The sequence below is a fragment of the Euwallacea fornicatus genome, chromosome 18 (genome assembly GCF_040115645.1).
Source record: "Euwallacea fornicatus isolate EFF26 chromosome 18, ASM4011564v1, whole genome shotgun sequence".
Classification (NCBI taxonomy): Eukaryota; Metazoa; Arthropoda; class Insecta; order Coleoptera; family Curculionidae; genus Euwallacea; species Euwallacea fornicatus.
This window is the reverse complement of record NC_089558.1, coordinates 1,346,945-1,367,650: the sequence shown is the minus strand read 5'-3', so window position 1 is coordinate 1,367,650 and position 20,706 is coordinate 1,346,945. Positions and strand designations below refer to the sequence as shown.

Genomic DNA, 20,706 nt, shown 5'->3' with positions numbered 1-20,706 from the left:
CCCATGACTCTAATTTTCTTATGGTGCATTTGTATCTACGAGGCATCAATTTTGACTAATAATATTTTTATCTTTATTGAGAACGACAAATAAACAAACAGTATCAAAAACAAATTATCTTCCTTTGGCAAATGGTAAAAAGAAAACCTAATGAACAATACTTTAATTTGCATCTATATGCATATCTATAGTAACAGATTTACTATTCGTCTTCAAATCGGTTTTGATCAAAACACATCAGTTTTTCTCCGATTGTTAAAAAAAAACGGATTATGAGTTATAACACGCCTACGAAACAATGTAATTTTTTTATTAATTCTAGTTAATTAATTCCTCACAATTAAATATTTAATTCGGAAGATACGTAAATGTAGCATAATCAGTATGATTAATAATATAAACTTATTCATTCGGAAGATATAGCCCATATACTTAGGAAAGTTTATTAACTTTCTTAAAATCCTCCTCAAGATATGTGAAATCTCTTCGTAATAAAGCTAATACCTTAAGAAACAATAAACAAAATTGATCACTCGGCAACGGCAATGCCCTTCTCGACGAGTTCCTGTCCTACAATCAAGTCATTATCAGTACTAGTATCTATTAAAATAAGTTTTAACAGTATGTCTGATTCATAGAGATAGTCTTTGTCGATGCTCGTCAACTTTGCGAAAAACATCTTCTTTTCAGTGAGCTTTTTAAACTCGTCGCAATCATCCATTGTCCATTTGGATTGCTTGGGCTTTATATCTGCAAAAATAGCAATACAGGGAAATATTTGAGTGATTTTGACAAATATACCTGCTAGTTTAGCTTTCAGAGCTTGATACGGAAGTTGTAAGAACTCCTTGTCTAACGTGACCAGCTGACGCACAGACAACGTTTGGTAGAACCCGAAATCACAGTAAAACACTGATACAGAGCCTGAGTTGATTACTTTTATGACACTGGTTCTACAATAATAAACACATACAAAATTTCATTTTAGATAAACTGCAAAAACACAACTATATTTACCTGTACCAACATCCATCAGTATACTTAGAAGCATATACGTCTCCCGGTAGAATATCGTCCACCTTCAAATCGCCATATTCCACGTCTTTGTACAGGCGTTGCAACTTAGTCATCATTTCGTTAAGCTTGGAAAAGGATTCCAAAGGCTGCACGAAGAAATTGAATGGATTTACCGCCACAGATACGCGAACTTCGAAAAATTCATCTCCTAAAACAAAGAAGCCTTGAAGAGGAGAGTTTGAAAGAAAAAAAATTCGGCATCACCACTACCGATTTTCGGCAGAGGGGGACATTTTAAAGAACCACTGGATGGCACGTTCATGGAACTGTTGCTTGGAGCAACTCTTAGCTTGCTTTTCAAAGTCTCCTCTTTTGAACTTCAATAAAAGTTTCTATCAAAATGTGAGTTTGCAAATTTCCCTGCTTACTTTAACTCGGACTGCATGTCCAGAGACTCGTTAATACAAAAGAGACCTTCGGCGTTTCTCTTGAAAAGTTTGCCAAGAGGAACACCTTCAAAGCTTCCGACCAATTTCAGGATTACTGGCTCCTCTCTTAAAAGCATTTTTTTCGTCAGATCTACGAGATTCGTTGGAACGAAGTTCAGGGCCATTTTTACCTGTAAATTTTAATTTATATAAAAACGCTTTATAGATGAAACCTGTCTTTACCGTAATAGCTTGATGTGGATATTTGTTAAGGACGTCGTGTAGTGTTTCCAGAGGATAAAGCACCTCGTTTTCTACTGTAATGACGTCGGTATGACCTTCATCTACAAAAAGCACTTGGGCCATCCTTCCGTCAGGTGACCAATCAATTAATTTTGCTCTCAGCCAAATTCTAAAACCCATAAAACGTAATTATAAAAGCTGCAAATAAAGAACAATTAATTCTAACATACTCGTTGATCTTGTCCTTCATGAAATACATTTTCCCTTCACTATTTTCCTGGGTAACTTTAACTTTTAGAGCATCTGGAGGCTTAGTCGTTATCTCTTCTTCCAACTGCTGTCTGAGCAATTGTAAATTGTCATAACCCCTCGTTTTCATGTGGACCGAAATAGTCCCCGTCGGTTCTACATGACTTACGTAAACTTCATTAATGCCCTACAAGGTAAAATACATTTTTTCTACCAAATAACACAATAAAGTGACAATAATCACATCATCCAATACTGGAGTCGCCAGCTCTATAGTTAGCTTGGAGATAAGTTCCTCGTTAATACAGTTTCCGCTTTGTGCATCGTACATATAAACTGGTAAGGCAAGTGAGATATCGTTACCTAAAAAATCCATTTTTCGATGGTTCTATTCAATTTTCATGCATTTACCACTAATTTCCTCTGCCAACTCAATAACCACTGTTTTTTCGCACAGGCTGATCAAACATTGAGAGTTTACGGCAATGTCATACAGGTCTTCAAGACCGAACAATCTGCACATAAAAGCCTTGAAAAAGCATGACATATTACATGAAATTGTCACTAGTGAATTCGATTTTGTACTTGCGCTTCCGAAGTTGCAAACTCTTTCTTAAGCTTAAAGATGTCTGTCTCTTTCACTACCATCTCGTCTCCGAAATCGATGAAGAAGCAATCGATTTGGTTGTCTGTGATTTTCAACGTTCGCACTCTGTAAACTTGACTTCAAATTTATGTAAAAAAAAAGAAAAAATGATAAATACCTGCAATAAGAATCTTCGTATTTAGCAACATAACAATTATCAGGCAAAATTAAGTCGGCAGCTACCTGATCCTGATGTTGCTGATAGTAAACTTGCATTCTTCCTAGCATTTCATCGTATATTTCCTGGGAATATTTCGATATTAATAACGATTTAATATCGTGCAGCATAGGCAGACAATAAAGTCACTTACTCGTTCTTTCGTTCCAATTTGCTGGCACCAAATTTGGTTGGCAGAGATCGCACAGGTGACCTCAACAAAAAGTTTACCGTCTTCGCCAAAATGTATGGTACTAGGTTTAACAGATACTTCCGTTGGGGAAGGCATTGAGGAAGCAGTCCTAGGCCTCTTCTGTAATACCTTAAATTTTAGCAAAAGTGGACTGGTTAGATCAAAGCATGCCCAAACTACAAGCATTAGGTACGTGCACGATGCGTAGGATTATTACTGCAAACCAATGCGCCTCGTGTATTAAACAACAGTTATTACAAACATACAATAGGTATAACATATCATATTTGGAGATGTTTCAGGAAGCGATGGTACCCTGCAAAATAAATAAAAATGCTAATACAGCTATAGTCAAAAATGCACCATTTTCGACGTGCAAGCTGACAAAATTTCACATGTTTAAAGGACATTTTCAACAGTTTTTACGATTTTGTTTTCGCTTAGATTTATTTTAAAAAATTTGATTAAATGTTACGAATTACTTCGAATAGTTGATAACTGAGCCGGATGATTATTTTTTCCTTGCTTCCTTCACATCTTTAATTTGCATTGATAGGTGTTGTTATAAATTTTAGGAAAACGATGAAAGAAACTAACTAAAATACTGCAAAAAGAGCTAAAACCTAAACAATTTAAAAAGGAATTTAAACTTGGTATCAAAATACATACAGGGTGTTCCAAAAAAAGATATGAAACATAAAATAGTACATAACCAAAAAAACATAACATCCTGTATGTGGCTACCGATTAATCGGACATGTTATTGTAGAGGGTCTTAAAGAAAATAGTCGTATAAAATTTCAAAAATTTAAATCAAGGCATAAGTAAAAAAAAAGTAAACTATAAGAAGAATGAGAAACTTTGCCATTCTGTATATAAAAAATGATGCGTTTTTGACCATGAGTCTAATAGCACTTTTTAAAATATTTTGCCAAGTACTATAGCCCCCTGAAATATCTTCATGCTGATATGTTACACCCTATATAGCCTATTTATTTCCAAGATAGGCATGATCAAGACCGATCCACGCGCACAATCACAGTAAAACTATCGAACAGGACCGCACTTAGGCTCTCTTAAAATGTAATAAAGGACGATATGTGAGCTTTTTGTTAGAATAATTTAATAAATTAAATGCTAAAACATATGAAGATATTAACAAATTTGAAACAACAGTAAATAACAATTAATAATATGAACGTGCATACAAAAGCAACGAAAATGAAACTGATTGCAGTCGTGTAAAACGATTCGTCACCTGTAGTATAGACCAATTAGCGGCAGGCCACATGATGGATGACGAGTTTGATCGTATCTATTTTGAATTACACTATAGAGTGCATGAAAACTCGAACGGATATTTGAAAAAAATTGAATAGATTCGTCCATAGTAATAGTATCTCATATAATGTTTTCCAATGTTGTGTGTGCAGAGGATAGAGAGCAAAAATTCTTATTGCTTTTTGGCATTTTCGAGAACGAATGGGATATTTCCTTTCCATGAGATTTGTGAGAGTACGTGTTGTGTTACAGCATGATATATGTATGTTTTCTTTGCATGAATATAAAGTAGAAGATATCGAATAAAATCTTACCTCGTTTAGCCAATTTTGTTGCTAAAGAAAAAATGTATTAATCAATTTTCAGCTCAATAGGGTGAATGTCAAGAATCATTAAAGCACCAGAAATATCACATAAAATTCAAAAAATGGAACCAAATGTATGAAAATAAAAGGACCGGACTAACGTCACGACGCGTATATGCCTCTACTAAATTGTATGGAATTATAGCTACATGAATTTGATATACTACATAATGAGTCACTAACAACGTCGCAGACAAAGCAAATAGTCCCCGCCTTATTGTACCTTTTCATTCAATATACTATCCAATTTTTCTAAAGCATAGAACTAAAACTAATCCAACAAGATTTAAGCTGATTTTTAATAATTTAAAAAAGCTTCTAGAAATTATTTTTGATAATTCTTAAGATACTCGAGGCTAGTTTTGAAACCTTTGGCTCTAAATAATTCATCTCAACAATCCTTTTGGGCTGTTAATGAAACAATGTGGTTACGAATAATTCGATATTACAGATAAATTATGATGCAATGAATCTATAGATCACATATACGGTTCGTTTTTAAGATCCATTTCAAACGTTTACAATTTGATTCCTTACCAGCTTCGAGTCCACTAAAGTGACGCTTAGCGTATGTCAATTTACGGCAACTAACATCATCTAATCGGTCAATAAAGTTAAAATACTTCCAAAAAGTTCTAAAAATTCATTTTCTTTCGTCGAATAACAATCTTTCTAATTCAGTTCAAGGGGGCATTCATTTTTGAAATATGTATGTTCATATGTAGAATGCAAAATATGCCAACTTGAAGAAGCCAAATGCATTTTTAGGGATTTCTGAATGCTCTTTTGAAACTCAAAACTTTTAGATTATCTCGCCCTACAGTTAAATTACGCGAAAAAAGCACCAAGCAAAATCATGCTTCATGTTAATTCCAGAACTTTTCATAAAAATTTAATTAATCAATAAAAACTCACTTCACCGGGTCGACAGTGATGTAACACGTAGTTGTTCCCAGAGACTTTTTCTATCCGAACGCATGGACTGGCGTCAATGATTGTAGTCCAGTCATCTGGCAGCATCTCATTAAATTTCTCTACGTAATTCATGGCTAATTGGTTAGCGAACAGCCCCATGACGTGTTTCTCCAGTAAAGGTGGAACTCTGTTGGAGAATTTTAAGCTTTATTGATTTGTCTCTGTCCCAGAAAGCCGAAAATTTCACCTTTCCAAAATGTCTTCCTGGCTTGAAATTAGCAAAGACCTCTGCCTGTCTTGGAACCTTGAGATTAATTCATCCAAAGCTTTCTTGTAACAAAACAGCTTTGCTTCTTGGGCGGTATAGTATTCTTTAGGATAACTTGACCAAGACCCATGTGAGCCAATCTATAATTTTCTGGTTCTGAAACTCACCTATTCTTCAAAATATGCCAACGGTACCTTAATTTTACACGAATAAAAAGTGCTTTGTTTGGTATTCTTTACATTGGTAACATTCTCTTCTAAGTCCCCAAGCTTGTGAAGTTCTACAAATCTTGCCAGGTCCGTTATAGGGCTTTCAGTTTTAAGGAAATCGGGATATTTATTAGGAGAAGGGGGCGGGTTCTCGTTAGTAGGACTGCTATTACCACTATCCCTAAAAACAAGCCTTGTTTTCATTGCTTAATATTACTCAATATCCCACCTTTCAAGGGTTAACTGAGACATTTTCTTGTTCAATCTTTTTCTTGTGGACATTAACGGATTAGTAGAGCTATCACTAGCCCTATTAGGTTCTGCCTTCAATGTCACCCCAGGCCTCGAAGTTGAGATATTGTTATTGGAAAAGCTGAACAAAAATATAGTAAGAGATCCTTAGTGCCAATAGATCAAAGTTTTGGCACGTTTACCAAGAAGATAACAACCACGAAAACGTTGAAACAACAAAAGACTATTGGTAATTTTTGTGGTTTCCATGGAAATTATCTTTCAGGAAAAGGCGCCAGGACATCGACCTAGTGGTCCTGCAAGATACAATAATCCGACTTACTGTGTGCTACTATTGTGGCTAACCCGATAAGTAAAGTTACTATCAGTAATATTTTCCCTTACAATATTGTTTGCCTGCTCCTTGCCTCTATTGGTATTCAATCTATGATTCATATCCATTGATTTTGGAGCTGGAGCCGAAGCCGTGAGAACGGCAGTTGGGGAGCGTTTATCATTATTCCCTTTGTCGTTGCTAGAATAATTTGAATGTTGCGAAAACGCGGCCTACATAAAAAAATGAATTTAAAGGTCTTTAGGAACAAATTAATCTCACTAATCAAACCCTTGAATGCATGGCAGAGGCATACTTCACACAATGTGAATGCTTCCCAGACTGTTGTGGCTTTTTTGAATTATTATAATTATTGTTAGAACCTCCATAGTTCGCCCTCGGTCGCCACTGAGATGTCTGCTGCATTCTAGGTGGAGGAGCAGCTCTGGAAAACGGCTTGAAATTCCTAAAATTATTTCAGGTCTTAAATTAGGGAGGTTAACGCGGTGGTTTCATTCTTACGGTCTTCGTTTCCCATGTTTCTGTACAGAAACCATTTCTGAAATATGGACCGACTTCTCTGAGCTTTTGGCAATGACGATATGCTCTTCTCCGCTACGGACCAGGGCGAGATCACTGCATGATTCAATTAATTCTTCCAATTTGTTAAAACCAAATTTACGAAACGGGATCCGTTCTCCTATGAGTATTTTATAATCGCCTATGATTAAGATAATTAATTCCTGATTTCAACCATTAAAATAAGTAGTAACTCACGATTTAATTGTGTTAGGGTTAATTTGTCCTTAGTGGAAATGATGCAGCTTCTTATGAAGCTTATCACTTTCTCCAGCTCCCTGGAGGTCTCCATTGTAGGAGCCCTAAATTAGAAAAATAAATGACTTAAAACGCATTTAATGTTTTCTTTTCAGTATTAATTAAAATTACTCTGACTTTTAAGGTGAAGGTGGTAGGTACTAGAAGCATAAACACTAATTTACCAATAATGTACATTAAATGTTAAACAATGAGATAAACAGATCCGAGTCACTACAGCGTGACACTAAAGCAGATTAATCGATTTATCATTAAAACTTTCACATCATTACAAGGTCTATCTGTGCGCGTACCTTTCAAGAAGAAATCTTAATTATTGTATCCGAAATCACTCACTAGCAACACAATAAAGATACTTCCCAGGCTAATCTGAGAACGAAATCCTTTTAAAACTATCATGATTGTTTTAACACCAAGCCCTTTCCTACTAATAAACGCAGCTTTAGAATATATAGGAGTCTAGCGAACGATCTTTTTGGTTTGTTTTTGCCATCCTGGAGATTTATCTATGTAACCCGAAAAATGGCAATTATGGTTACACTTCATTGATTTCATTTCTAGATAACCAGTTCTTTGTTTTTCACGGTGGGAAAGTAGCAAATTTACTGCCATAAGGATATTTAGCGCAGAATTGAAGACGAGGCTATGAAGAAAGCTAAGACAGTAAGTGTATGCTTTTTTCCAATGAAACACACATCTTCATCCATATTTTCCTTCACCTTACACATTGATTCGCTTTTCTCCGATTAACAATATAAGTGTTTGAGTGAGAAAGTGAGAGATGAAGAATAGGGTTATTTTTCATACCTATAAGCAGTAAAAAATGGTGTTACTAAATGTGGAAAATGCAAAAATTACATATGCAGAAGGGCGTAAAACATTAGACTGTTCATGCATGGTGCCCTAAAAATCCGTCCTCGGCAAGACTTTATAGTGAATCCCATACTCGAAGGTCGAGCAATGGCAATAACATTGTAATGGAACTCGCGAAACAAAACTCGGGAACACTTCAGTAGATTTTCCACTCGTTATGACACACACAACACTGAATCGTTACAAAACTAAAGATCTTAGGCTTTAAGTGGCATTTAAATGGAGAGAGTCAAAAGTTAAGGATGCAGGATTTTACAAGATTCCGGGAGCGTCCAGCTATATCAGTCGTATCGTTATTATTAGAAAAATAAAATAGAATAGAATAGAGAGTAGTACAAGGTTCGGGGTATCTTAAGTACTAAAAATGGGGGTCAGTACCCATAGGCGTGCTCCGGTTTTAGGCAATAGGTAACATAACCCACAGATGGTAACTTTCCAAATTCTTAACCCGTAAAGTCAAGACAATGGTAAGAAAGGATAATTTACAAGGGTGTTGCAGCTGTAGTTTGATTTTGGCAAAAATGAGGATACTTTAGTCTTTTGTCTTGACGAGGAAGAGGAGTGAAAGTTTTTATGAAGGGTAACCCTTATTGGAAGATAATGGGTTCCCGACATATGGCCATCCTGGACATACCACTAAGGCAGTGGAAATCCATAGGCGTAGCCTAAGGGAACATTACAACATTTAAGCTCCATAATTAGTGTTTAATACGTTAACCTCATTGGCTACCAAAAAAGCAGTAAAATATCGATTTTAAGCGAATTATCGCATCAAATTTGGTGAATTTCTCTATTAAGGAATAAGCGCTAGTATTTGCCTCAAAGTTAGTATGTATATATATATATGTCGGGGTAACATTAGGAATATTCTCCATCATTGATAATTCTAATGTTTTATTATATTAGTTGATAGTAAGGCAAGGCTAACGAATTCACTACTACTACACCGCTACCTTTCCCTTCTTTTAATTACTGCCTTCTTCACAGTTCCCATTCCCCGTGGTCTTCTCGGCTCAAGGGAATGGTACCTGTTCGTCCTGGTTTTCCCACGGACCGAAACTTCACACATGGCCCTTAATTGCGTCTGTAATAGTGACCTCGTTCGACAGTGCTTTATCTCCACAATAAACCTGTCAGCCTGCTCTTCAACCTTATTGTTAACTCAAATTTTACATTTCTAAACTTAAGAACTAATAAATCTCCGACATATATATATATATATATATATATATATATATGAGCTTTCTTAAAGAAAGTGATACGGGGTTGGTTATTAATTCATTCAAGGCAAGAGCAATAAATCTGCTATCTTACAAGGGTGGTGTTACGTCTTATCTTTGGGCACATGTGGTATGTCACGGACACCCATGAGTGTCCCCTTGGAGATGGACTAAACTTGTACTAGTTAAAGTAGATTATTGCCTTAAAAGATAAAGAGGGTCTGTTTTATTATAAGGAGTGTGAAGAGGAATGACTAATGAATGTAAGCATAGGAAGAATGTGGATGGTATAGCGGTTTTTGAAGAAAAACAGAGACATGAAAATGACTGACACCTCGCAAAAAGTATTCCATTCCCAATCGTGGTCGAATAAAGAAGTCTGGCTTAAATTTGTGTTTTTTTTTATTTTTTTTTTAAGAAGGAAATATTCCTTCTGACATATATATATATATGTATATATATATCAAAAATAGATTTATTGTTGCAAGTCAAGACACTTAATAATAGAAGGGGTTCTCCATAATTTTCGTTTATGGTGCTAATTCGCGGTACACCTGCATTTCGCTTATTCCTATACATCTAATAAGTTTCATTCTCACTCTGAGTGGAAATTTTTCTGACCCTATCAATGATAGACTTATCTTAGCCTTATCTTAACTTATGCCATTATTCCGTTATATGATAATTTTAGGAAATCATTTTACTGACCCTGTGACCATTTAGGATTAAAATATGGACAAGATTTATCCTATAATTAGCTGTTGTGAGGCGTATCTGTACTTGCAGACTTTTTGATAATGTCTCTCAAAATTGAGCAATGTTATTTTGGTAGATTTTTGGAATCCTCAGTATGTATTAAAGATGAGTAACGTGGCGTAAACTTTGACAACCAGCTATCTACAAATCATCTTTTTAAAAAAGCTTAATGAATTCTTACTAGTGAGTAAAGCACAAATACATAACCTCATTTAAACTGAAGAAAATTAAAATATTGAATAATAGTTTCACAGATACATGGAAATAGCCCAATATTCGTAGTTGTCATGTTAAAATGCTTATCAGTAGGTGCTTAAAGTATTAAGTCCTTTGTTGTGCATTCATACCTAGCAAGGAGGACTAGCAGCCACTACCCAATACACTAACTGCGTTTGCTACTTGAACCCAATCCATGTAACAATTCTACAGAAATCTTTATTAAACTATTTTCGCAAATATTACTCTCCCATAACTACATGATACAACCAATAAACTCTAATAATTGACGTCTGTACGAAGAATTAAACTGAATGGGACCATTATAAAAAAAAACTACTCATGTAAGCTTTAGCAGACCTGACAAATCATCAGAATTCTACTGCACTGCAGATACACTACCACCTAGCAGGAATTGAAATTAAACGTTCTAGAAGCTAAAAATTGATAAATGACCACTGGTAACTCTTACCCAAAAGTACGTGCTCGCCTTTCTAGAAACGCATCCAACTTGTCACGTTAATGGACTAAATAGGTTTAAAACTTTCAAATAACAACGCCAGCGTTAACGCGAATCTCTATTCAGCACACGGCAACAAGAAGTAGAACAGGTCAAAAATCGAAATACAAAATGCAATTGCAAAAGCATATCGAAGCTCAACATTCAATTTCCTAATGAAAAAAATGATTAAAAAAAATTAAACGTCAAACTTCACGTATTAATATGGAGATGACCCAAAGATCACCGAGTATATAGATGTTGCCTTCTAACACATTATGAAGAGTATTAGAACAGAACACAAATTTATTAATTGCAACGAAACGAGATTTGACTTTGACGTTTAAATTTTTTCTACCCGCCATATGACATGTCATGGCAAAACGCCGACTTCTCATCCAATTTTCCATTTGAGTTTAAACTTTAACGTTTTTCCAAAAATTCCTATTGTGCAGTCTTATTACAATTATTTCTGCTCACCTGTATGAGCAATAATCTTTGAATTCCACGATTCTGCGACCAATATGAGCGAACAAGTGGTGAGGTTAAATCGCAAAACTTAAAATCACACATCTTTCTTTTACCAAAACTTTTCATCCAGAAAATACCAGAGACTCCTGAAACAGTCCGAAGAGACTCAGAATTATCAGACATTGAACATGACATACATTTCTCCCCCATTTTGCCTGAAGTCCAAGTCTCAACCAATGAGGAAGAGGAAGAGGTTTTCTTGAAACTGAGAGCCAAATTGTTTAGGTTTAGCAAAACTGATCCACCAGAATGGAAGGAACGGGGCACTGGAGAGATGAAAATACTACGTCACATGGAGAAGAATAGTTACAGACTTGTAATGCGTCGTGATAAGACCTTAAAAGTCTGTGCCAATCACTATATTACTCCTTGGGTGGAGCCTAAAGCTAGTCACGTCAGTGAGAGGGCTTATCTTTATAATGTGTGTGACTTTGCAGATGAGAAAAGCAAATCTGAGTGTTTTGCGTTTAGGTTTGCTACTGAAGAAAGTGAGTAGTAATTTCATAATTTAGTTAGACATTGTTGCAAGTTTTTTATTTGTGCTTCAGATGCAAAGCTCTTTAAGTCTAAATTTGATGAGGCCAGGAAGAATCTGCTTACAGATTGTGATCTCTATAATGGAAAGATTGATGCAGAAATAAGGAAAGAAATTGAGAAAAATTTGCAAGAGTTAGAGGATGAAGAAAAAGAAGCAAATGACTTGTCAGAGAAGCTGTCTGAGTTGAATGTAACTAAGGCAACAGAGGAAGATTCTGATACAGATATCAATAAAGAAACAGAGAGCAATCTACATGAAGTAGAGAAGCAGGAGGATAAAGAAAATGATGAGAATGAATTATCAGAGAAACTGTCTGAGTTGAAAAATGAGACTAAAGAGAAGCAAGAAGCTACTAAGGGAAAAGTTGAAAAGTAGCTTTTATTTCTTATGAATCTCCTAATATTAAATAATTTGAATATTTCTCTACTTACCTATAAAGCTGCAGCTAAATACAGATATTACAGGAACTTGACAAGAGTTTAACTTCAAATGTAGTTTATTGATCAAATTGTTTAAACTATATTTGGGGATACTTGTGTCAAGTTCATTGGTGCCACAACCCCTTAAAGTATGACTGAGTGGGTAGAGAAATTTTTATATTAATTGTGAGGTGGAAAGAAATAATTTGAAACTTCTTATTGCTATGTTGAAAAAATATTTTTGTATCAGTTTATATGTATTTTACATTAAAAAATTAAATTCATCAATTGGTCTTTTTTGGGTGGCTGGCCTATTTTTGAATGATTGCCTGTTTTCATTGCAGGAAGGATCAACTGCTGGGGCTAAAGAACTGAGAAGTTAACCAATTTTTAAGGTTTTTTAAATATTAATATATCTACTAATCACTAAACCCATAGCATTTCCAATTTATTCAAGTTTCAATTAAAAATTGAATTGTTAATACTTACTCAAAGAGGATTTTTCTTTGCATTATTGCTAATATTATTTAAATGTAGTGCAGAGGTACCTGATAAAATCCAGATTACAAAATTATCAGGTACATTTTTGTTGGCAAATTCTCTTTTATTTCATATAAACCCTTCAATAGAGTTCTCAGCGACTGTGGAAATTAAATTCTCTCTGTGCCTTTTTAATAAAAAACGATTGAAGGAAGTATTTGTTGTAAAATTTTGATAATTAAGCAACGTTGCCATATTTAACACTGCAAACTACTAATACAAAATTGACAGCTAAAACTATACTTCTGCTTAACTGTAATCTCTAAAATAATAAAGCCTAACTTTATTTTTTCATAACAACCGATATTTTTACGGAAAAATTGTAATATTTTCCTTGATTTGGTTAATACATTGATACTACCGGTTGAATTTGAATTGACAACAATGGTCTGTTGCTATGGGCAACGTTAACCATAATCTTCACCCGACCAATCAGCATCGGCCGTGTGGGTTTGACAACTGATGTGGACCAAATCCAAAACAACAAGATTATCAATAAATAGGCCGGTTGATTGTTTAATGTATTTACTTGAATAAGTACATTTCGCAGTGCCAAATTGTTAATTAGTAAGCCCTACATCATGCAAAATAAAATTTTTTTATGCGTGACTATTGTAATGACTGCTTTGTGCAGGTGTTCAGAAGCAAATATTAAGGGTGCAGTGATATTGGATGAACACAATTTTGATAAAGTTTTATCGAAATTTGAGAATGTTTTAGTAAAATTCGACGCTGTGTACCCCTTTGGCGAAAAGCATGATGCTTTCAAAACTGTAGCCGAAGAGCTGAAAGATGCCAATGATCTCCTCATAGTCACTATTGGAATTAAAGACTTTGGAGACCATGACAACCAAAAACTAGCTGAAAGGTAGGTTTTTTGAACACCTAATTCCTTTTTAGCATCAAAATTAACTAGGTTTGGAATAAACACAAAGAAAGACTGGCCAAGTCTCAGGCTTTTTATCAAAGGGGAGGAAGAACCTTTTTCATTAAATAGAGAAGATGTTTGGAGTGTCAATGAGATCAAGAAGTTCATCAGGGAATACAGTAATGTCTATTTAGGTTTACCTGGCTGCTTAGAAAAATTTGACAAATTTGCAATTGAGTTTTCTGCTGCTAAAGATAAAGAGGCTATCATTGAAAATGCTGAAAAAGAGGCTGAGACCCTTCAGGCTGAAGTATGTCCAGACTATCATTTAACATGTTCGTTGTTGATAATAAGTTAATTTACAGGCTGACATAAAAGCTGCAAATACGTACATCAAGTTCATGAAAAAATCATTAGAAAATGAGTCATTTATTGAAGTTGAAAGGAAACGCCTCAATAAGATCCTTAAGGAGGGCAAAGTTAAAACAGACAAAAAGGAAAACATGCAACTGAGAGCCAACATTCTAACCTCCTTTATTCCAATCAAAGCAGAACTTTGATACCACCCATTTATGCAACAAATAATATTTGTTGTGATAATAATTACCCTTGTCTTGGTTGCTGTATATTTCTCATATTTGCGAGAACGCAATGTTTCTGTTAATTTAAAAATTCGTATTAGTGAGTAAGAAAATACAAAGCAAATGGATTGTGAGTTAGTCAGAGTGTTCCCATCTTATTTTATATAGGTGATCACACGAGTTAGGTACTTAGTAACTTACAGATTTTACAGCAAGTATTAATAGCGTTCCAAAGAAATTATAAGTGTAATTTAGTTAATTGAGAGTTTTGGCTTTATATATTTCTCCTATTATTTTTGTTATTACATGTTACATTACTGTTTGTTATTTTGTAGTTAAAAACTGGACTTTTTATTACTATTTTATTATTATTTTATAGGGTTTATGGACCTGACTGAATAGATTTATATTATTCAATTATGTTAGTATTTTGTGGGGGTTTTCATGTCTTTGTACCTACTTGAAATAAAGTACACAGCAATTCTTGAAGCTAAAAAATTACAAAATTTTCAAGTAATTGTAAATATATTAATAACACACACATTTTTATATTAAATATTGGTAGCACTTCTATCGGTATTTATTTATTTTGCTATCTTATTTAAGTATACATATTTTTGTCGTAAAGTTGATACGTTTGGTTACATTTTATAGAGGTTCTATTTAAATGCTGAATAGTTCCGATTAATTCTTAATTCTATTGTCGATGCTATCATGCTACACAGATTTTGCTTCTAGTAATTTATTTAAATTTTTAAATCGAACTCTACAGCCTGCAACACTCGCACCTCTCTACCTATATTGTTTAAATATCGTTATTTCTAAACATACCTTTGTAAACGGAATGCCTTGCCCAGATTTGTATCTGTCAATGTCAATTTAATATACATGAAACAAAAATTGGAAAAATATATATTAATCTATTATTTTGTCCACTTGTGGGAACCGTTTAAAACTTGTTAGAAAATATTTTGTTAAAATGTAAGTAACTTCTTATAAACACCGTTAATTTTATTATAGTTTTAACATACAGAATTTATTTTCTTCTGGCGCCCTGCCGCATGTTATCCCTTATGGTCTTTTTGGGCGCAACTTTTTGTTGGAAATTTCAGTGAAAATATGTTAGATACTGCAAACTAACTTCGACTTTAACAAATAAGCATAAAAAAGTCCTACATATTAGTAACCAACAGTTGTAATTTTAGTCAATGATGAAAAGTGAGGTTACAATTGCTATTTCAATTCCAAAGAAACACTCGAAATGATTTATTTTTTACTTAAAATATGTAACTGTACCCTATTCAATAATTGAAATCTTTGTATAAACAAAGTCAGAGCTGTAAGCGATTGGCAACCCCTTCCATTTAAAGGTTATTAACAAAAATAAAGAACATTTGATGTCTTGTATTGTGTATACTGCAAACATAGGGAAAGGGCAGAGGTAAAAATAGGTATGGGTGGAAAATAGGTAAAACAAACATTTAGATACTTTTTACAATTCCGAATATCAGACAACTGCAGCTCCACTCTTTAAGAATTGAGCTTTGGATAAACCCAGTTATTTGTGTCACTAGGGCGAAATTTTTCACTCTTAAAAGTAAAGAAAAAGTGAAGAAACATTGAAACATTCAGCAGAACGTTGTATTGTAAATATATTCTATACCGCTGAGTATGTTCATTGTATTTTTAACTTGTCAATTTAATTAATTATTCAAAATACCTGTTTAAACTTTTGAATTAGATTTTCAACTAATCGAATATGAGTCGTTTCTTTGCCGGATCAGACTCTGACTCGGACAGTTCATCCGAGGAGGAAGTTATTCAACGCCCAGCAGGGCCCACTATTTTCACGGTAAAATTTCAATATTGTGATATTTTCGGCTCTACATTTTGTTCCCTTTACAGTTTTCTGATGACGAAGAAGAGGTTAAAAGAGTTGTACGCTCTGCAAAAGAGAAACGCTATGAAGAGCTTACAAATATTATCAAACAAATCAGGAACTTTAAAAAGATCAAGGACATGGCCAGCATGCTTAACAGTAATTTTCTGTTAATATCAATTCTGTTGTTGCATATAAAAGTATAATTTAAGGTTTTGAGGAACTCCAAAAGGCCTATGTCAAAGCTCTTCCTGTAATAGCAAAGGAAGAAAAAGGGGAAACCCCAAGATTTTTTATTAGGTGTCTTGTTGAAATGGAGGATTTTATTAATGAGACTTGGGAAGACAGGGAATTCAGAAAAAACATGAATAAAAACAACAGGTTTGGAACAGTTGCATGCCATAGTACAAATGTTTTCTTGTAATGCATTATTTTAGCAAATCTTTGGCTTCAATGCGGCAAAAACTAAGGAAATATTTGAAAGATTTTGAAGATGACATTTCCAAATTTAGGGAGAATCCAGATCAGCCAGATGATGATGAGGAAGAAGAGAAAAGTAAGTTTTTATTTCAACTTCAAGTGCGAGTCTATATGCATAATTTAGATGAGCCAAAAGAGGAATCTGATGATGAACCACCAGTCAAAAGTCAATTTGTCAAGACACCAGCAGTTCCGCAGACTAAACAGGAATCAGATTCTGATTCTGATGAGTGGCCCTCAGACTCTGAATCTAGTTCTGAATCTTCAGATGATGAAGGAAAATATACTAGTATGCGGGAAAGGTTAGTTATTGTTTAAATTTGGAGGCTATGTAATAAGAATATGGCATGTGTAGGTTTCTGAAGAAAACTAAAGAAGATGATGAAGAGAAGGAAAAACGAAAAGAAGAGAAACGCAAGGAAAGAAAGGAGAAGGAATTACGTAAATTGAAACGCCAAGCCGAGGAGGAGGAGGCAACAGGGGATGGTGAGGGCTGGGAAGAAGTTAGAGGCGGCTTTACCTTACTTAAAGTAAATTTTGTTGTGCTTAAATGTAACTAGTTTAAGGGTGTGAAAAACTTTACAGGAAAAACCCAAAATGTTTGCCAAAGATGCACAGATTGATTTGAAGCTTGTAATAAAGAAATTGAGTGAAATTATGGCGGCCAGAGGCAAAAAACGTACGGACCGTAGAGAGCAGATTGAATTGCTGCATGAACTGCAGGCCATTTCAGATCAGCACAAGTTAGGAGCTGCCATCACCGTAAAAATTAAACTTGCCATAATTTCTGCCGTTTTTGATTACAATCCCAAGGTTTCTGATGCAATGAAGGTGAGTATTTGGATTTTTTGAGAAATATTGCTAATACAATCTATCTTCAGCCTGAACATTGGACCAAACTTCTAGAACGTATGAATGAAGTTCTGGACCTTTTATTGGCTAATCCTCAATTGAATGTGTCTGAAACAGTCGCCGAAGAGAACGAGAGTTTAGAAGAAGCTCCATTCAAAATCAGAGGTTGCATTCTGACATCCGTTGAACGTCTCGACGACGAGTTCACTAAATTACTCAAAGAATGCGATCCCCATTCCAATGAGTACGTTGAAAGGCTCAAAGATGAATCTCGAGTCTCTTCTATCATCGATAAAACTATTAAACACCTCGAAAAGACCAACGTTCCATCAGAGCTCTGTCGCATATATCTTCGCAAAATCGAACATGTTTACTATAAGTTCGACCCCAGAGTAATTCAACAAAAAACTGGAGAGATGCCCAAAGATGTACTGACGTCGGTGCAAGAGATGGACAAATTGTGCAAATTTATTTACGCCAAGGACAACACTGATCGATTGAGGACCAGGGCTATTTTGTCCCATATCTACCATCACGCATTGCACGACAATTGGTTTCAGGCGAGGGATTTAGTGTTGATGTCGCATCTGCAGGAAACAATTCAACATTCTGACCCGAGCACTCAGATTTTGTATAATCGAACGATGGCCCATTTGGGATTATGCGCGTTTAGGCACGCTAATATCAAAGATGCTCATAATTGTTTGGTGGATTTAATGATGACTGGAAAACCGAAAGAGTTATTGGCACAAGGTAAGAGGTAGAATATTTCTTTTATACAGAGCGGTTTAAAGTAGATATAAGTTTAATTTCAATTTTTTTTTAATCAATAACAAATTCCAGGCTTGTTACCACAGAGACAACACGAACGTTCCAAAGAACAAGAAAAAATTGAAAAGCAACGCCAAATGCCTTTCCACATGCACATCAATCTGGAGCTTCTTGAATGCGTCTATCTAGTGTCAGCGATGCTCATTGAAATCCCCTATATGGCAGCTCATGAGTTCGATGCTCGTCGTCGCATGATTTCTAAGACTTTCTACCAACAACTGAGATCCTCTGAACGACAAAGCTTAGTAGGCCCTCCTGAAAGCATGAGAGAGCACGTTGTTGCCGCCGCCAAAGCTATGCGAAATGGGAACTGGTCCGCTTGCAATAACTTTATTATCAACGAGAAAATGAACGCTAAAGTTTGGGATTTGTTTTATCAGGCCGATGCAGTTCGGTAAGTATACGACCGTTGTACATTTTTTCACATCTTCACTGTCTTTTTCTTTATGTCAGATCAATGCTTACCAAGCTGATTAAAGAAGAATCATTACGGACATATCTTTTCACATATTCCCACGTTTATGACTCTATTTCCATGGCCACTTTGGCAGACATGTTTGAACTGCAGAAGTCTGTGGTTCATTCTACCATCTCTAAGATGATTATAAATGAAGAATTGATGGTACTGAATTTAAAGTTCAGTTAAAGTTTGGTTTGAATTTTGGTTGTTGTAGGCTTCTTTAGATGATCCTACTCAGACTGTAGTCATGCATCGTAGCGAGCCATCAAGACTCCAGTCTCTGGCTTTGCAGCTCGCCGATAAAATCAACAACTTTGTAGATTCTAACGAACGTATTTTGGAGACTAAGCAAGGAAACTTTTTCTTGCGAGGCGCGAATCAGGTGAAATAATATCAACTTCAAGCATTTCAAGACATAATGTGTGATTTTTTAAAGGGCAATTTCCGAGGCGAACGACAATACAGAGGAAATCAGAACTGGGATAGGCAAAGGCGTGAACGTGAACACAAAAAGGACAATTATTAGAAGATTATTTAAAGCCATTAATATTATTACAATATAATTATTACTGGATTTACATTGTATTTTTTTATCACCCATTTAATGCAGTAAGTTAAAATACTCTTTTGCTGTTCTTCCAAAGTTGTCTTTCAAACTAACATCAGCCCCCTTTGTTATCAAATACTCAAACACTTCTTTTGACCCTTTTCTGGCTGCACAATGAGCTGCTGTCCATCCATTTTTATTTCCACAATAGTCAACATCAAAATTTAACTCACCTAAAACATACTCTATAATTTCTGTGCTGTCCTGAGTAGCCACTAAATGTAAGAGACTGAAAATACATGATAACCATTTATGAAGCTATAACACTTAATTTAACTACCTCAAACCACTGTTATTTGTTATGTGAATATTAGCCTTATTCTCCACTAAAATTCTTGCTAAATCCAGATGCTGGCCCAAAAGTGCCTCATGCAGCGGAGTATTCCCACAACCATCCATTGAATTTACATTCAAATACTTTAAAAGCTTGGATAAAATTTCTTTATTTCCGTGCAGAGCTGTAATATGCAGTGCAGTTCTTCCATTTCTAGTCTTTAAATCCACCTAATCTACACATGAACACATAAAATTTTCCCAAGATAAACATACATACAATCAGTCCTTTCCCAATCAGATAATCAAGGATCTCAAGCCCCCCTTCTCTAGCTAAAATATGCAGACAAGTCCATCCATCTTTGTTAGGGTAATTAATTTCAGCCCCTTTATCAACCAAATTTTGAACTATACTTAAACTAACAGCAGACTGAATTTTAGTGCAGGCTAGCATCAAAGGGGTCCAATCACCCCTTCGTAGTGCATTTACATCAGCACCATATGAACAGAGTTTCTTTACGCTATGCAACTGAGTAAATTGAGCTGCTTCATGTAAAGGGGTTTTGTCATCTTTGTTTTTAATATTAACAAGGCAGGGTGAGTATTCAGTTAAGAGGTAATCTATCATGGCTAAGTGGCCTAATCTAGCGGCTATATGCAGGGCTGTGTCTCCGGTTTGCTTGTACGAAATAGAGCTCCAGTGAAAGAGTGGATTTTGAGATTTTAAGGTTTGCAAAATAGATATATTGTTTTGCTGGATGTCCTTTAAAATTTTTTCCTGTAGTTTTTGATTGCGAGGCTTTGAATTTGTCATAACGAAGCTTTAAACAAATATAAGAATACATAAAGGGATAGTAAACAAACCAAAGAATCAGCTGTTACGTCGCTGTCAAATATCAGATGTCGATGT

At 35.0% G+C, this 20,706-nt stretch overlaps 5 protein-coding genes across 8 annotated transcripts; 3 read left to right on the top strand and 2 right to left on the bottom strand.

Annotated features, from left to right (window-relative positions):
• Positions 1-59: 59 nt before the first annotated feature.
• On the bottom strand, positions 60-13,072 carry tapas. Of its 2 annotated transcripts, none has more exons than XM_066293051.1 (22): positions 12,915-13,072; positions 7,314-7,417; positions 7,059-7,257; positions 6,828-7,002; positions 6,546-6,769; positions 6,201-6,344; positions 5,957-6,152; positions 5,742-5,902; positions 5,495-5,681; positions 4,529-4,549; positions 2,895-3,062; positions 2,702-2,826; positions 2,523-2,649; positions 2,349-2,466; positions 2,182-2,300; positions 1,919-2,124; positions 1,689-1,857; positions 1,446-1,636; positions 1,282-1,394; positions 1,018-1,225; positions 802-953; positions 60-750 (listed from the first exon to the last, which is right to left on the bottom strand). In XM_066293051.1, exons 1-22 carry the CDS (start codon positions 12,935-12,937, stop codon positions 530-532), a joined length of 3,351 nt encoding a protein of 1,116 aa, XP_066149148.1. In that variant the 5' UTR covers positions 12,938-13,072; the 3' UTR covers positions 60-529. The 2 variants fall into 2 exon arrangements, with proteins under 2 accessions (XP_066149148.1, XP_066149149.1); XM_066293052.1 differs by having other exon boundaries at positions 1,288-1,394; positions 12,915-13,071.
• On the top strand, positions 11,300-12,709 carry LOC136345066 (ran-specific GTPase-activating protein-like). Its single transcript, XM_066293064.1, has 3 exons — positions 11,300-11,476; positions 11,539-11,956; positions 12,017-12,709. The coding sequence occupies exons 1-3, from the start codon at positions 11,462-11,464 to the stop codon at positions 12,379-12,381; spliced, it is 798 nt and encodes a 265-aa protein (XP_066149161.1). The 5' UTR covers positions 11,300-11,461; the 3' UTR covers positions 12,382-12,709.
• Positions 13,073-13,422: 350 nt separating the features above from the next.
• wbl (endoplasmic reticulum protein 29-like protein wbl) lies at positions 13,423-14,673 on the top strand. Its single transcript, XM_066293065.1, has 3 exons — positions 13,423-13,833; positions 13,882-14,143; positions 14,199-14,673. The coding sequence occupies exons 1-3, from the start codon at positions 13,547-13,549 to the stop codon at positions 14,391-14,393; spliced, it is 744 nt and encodes a 247-aa protein (XP_066149162.1). The 5' UTR covers positions 13,423-13,546; the 3' UTR covers positions 14,394-14,673.
• A 299-nt stretch (positions 14,674-14,972) lies between these two features.
• On the top strand, positions 14,973-19,494 carry eIF3c (eukaryotic translation initiation factor 3 subunit c). 2 transcript variants are annotated; one of them, XM_066293055.1, is made up of 13 exons: positions 14,973-15,395; positions 16,156-16,266; positions 16,320-16,452; positions 16,506-16,674; positions 16,731-16,849; positions 16,898-17,075; positions 17,129-17,303; positions 17,359-17,604; positions 17,655-18,378; positions 18,469-18,850; positions 18,910-19,078; positions 19,131-19,298; positions 19,353-19,494. In XM_066293055.1, exons 2-13 carry the CDS (start codon positions 16,174-16,176, stop codon positions 19,440-19,442), a joined length of 2,646 nt encoding a protein of 881 aa, XP_066149152.1. In that variant the 5' UTR covers positions 14,973-15,395; positions 16,156-16,173; the 3' UTR covers positions 19,443-19,494. The 2 variants fall into 2 exon arrangements, with proteins under 2 accessions (XP_066149152.1, XP_066149151.1); XM_066293054.1 differs by having other exon boundaries at positions 16,731-17,075.
• Positions 19,447-20,690, bottom strand: LOC136345064 (ankyrin repeat domain-containing protein 16-like). 2 transcript variants are annotated; one of them, XM_066293061.1, is made up of 3 exons: positions 20,077-20,690; positions 19,804-20,015; positions 19,447-19,752 (listed from the first exon to the last, which is right to left on the bottom strand). In XM_066293061.1, the coding sequence occupies exons 1-3, from the start codon at positions 20,608-20,610 to the stop codon at positions 19,518-19,520; spliced, it is 981 nt and encodes a 326-aa protein (XP_066149158.1). In that variant the 5' UTR covers positions 20,611-20,690; the 3' UTR covers positions 19,447-19,517. The 2 variants fall into 2 exon arrangements, with proteins under 2 accessions (XP_066149158.1, XP_066149157.1); XM_066293060.1 differs by having other exon boundaries at positions 19,804-20,027; positions 20,077-20,686.
• Between the last annotated feature and the right edge of the window lie 16 nt (positions 20,691-20,706).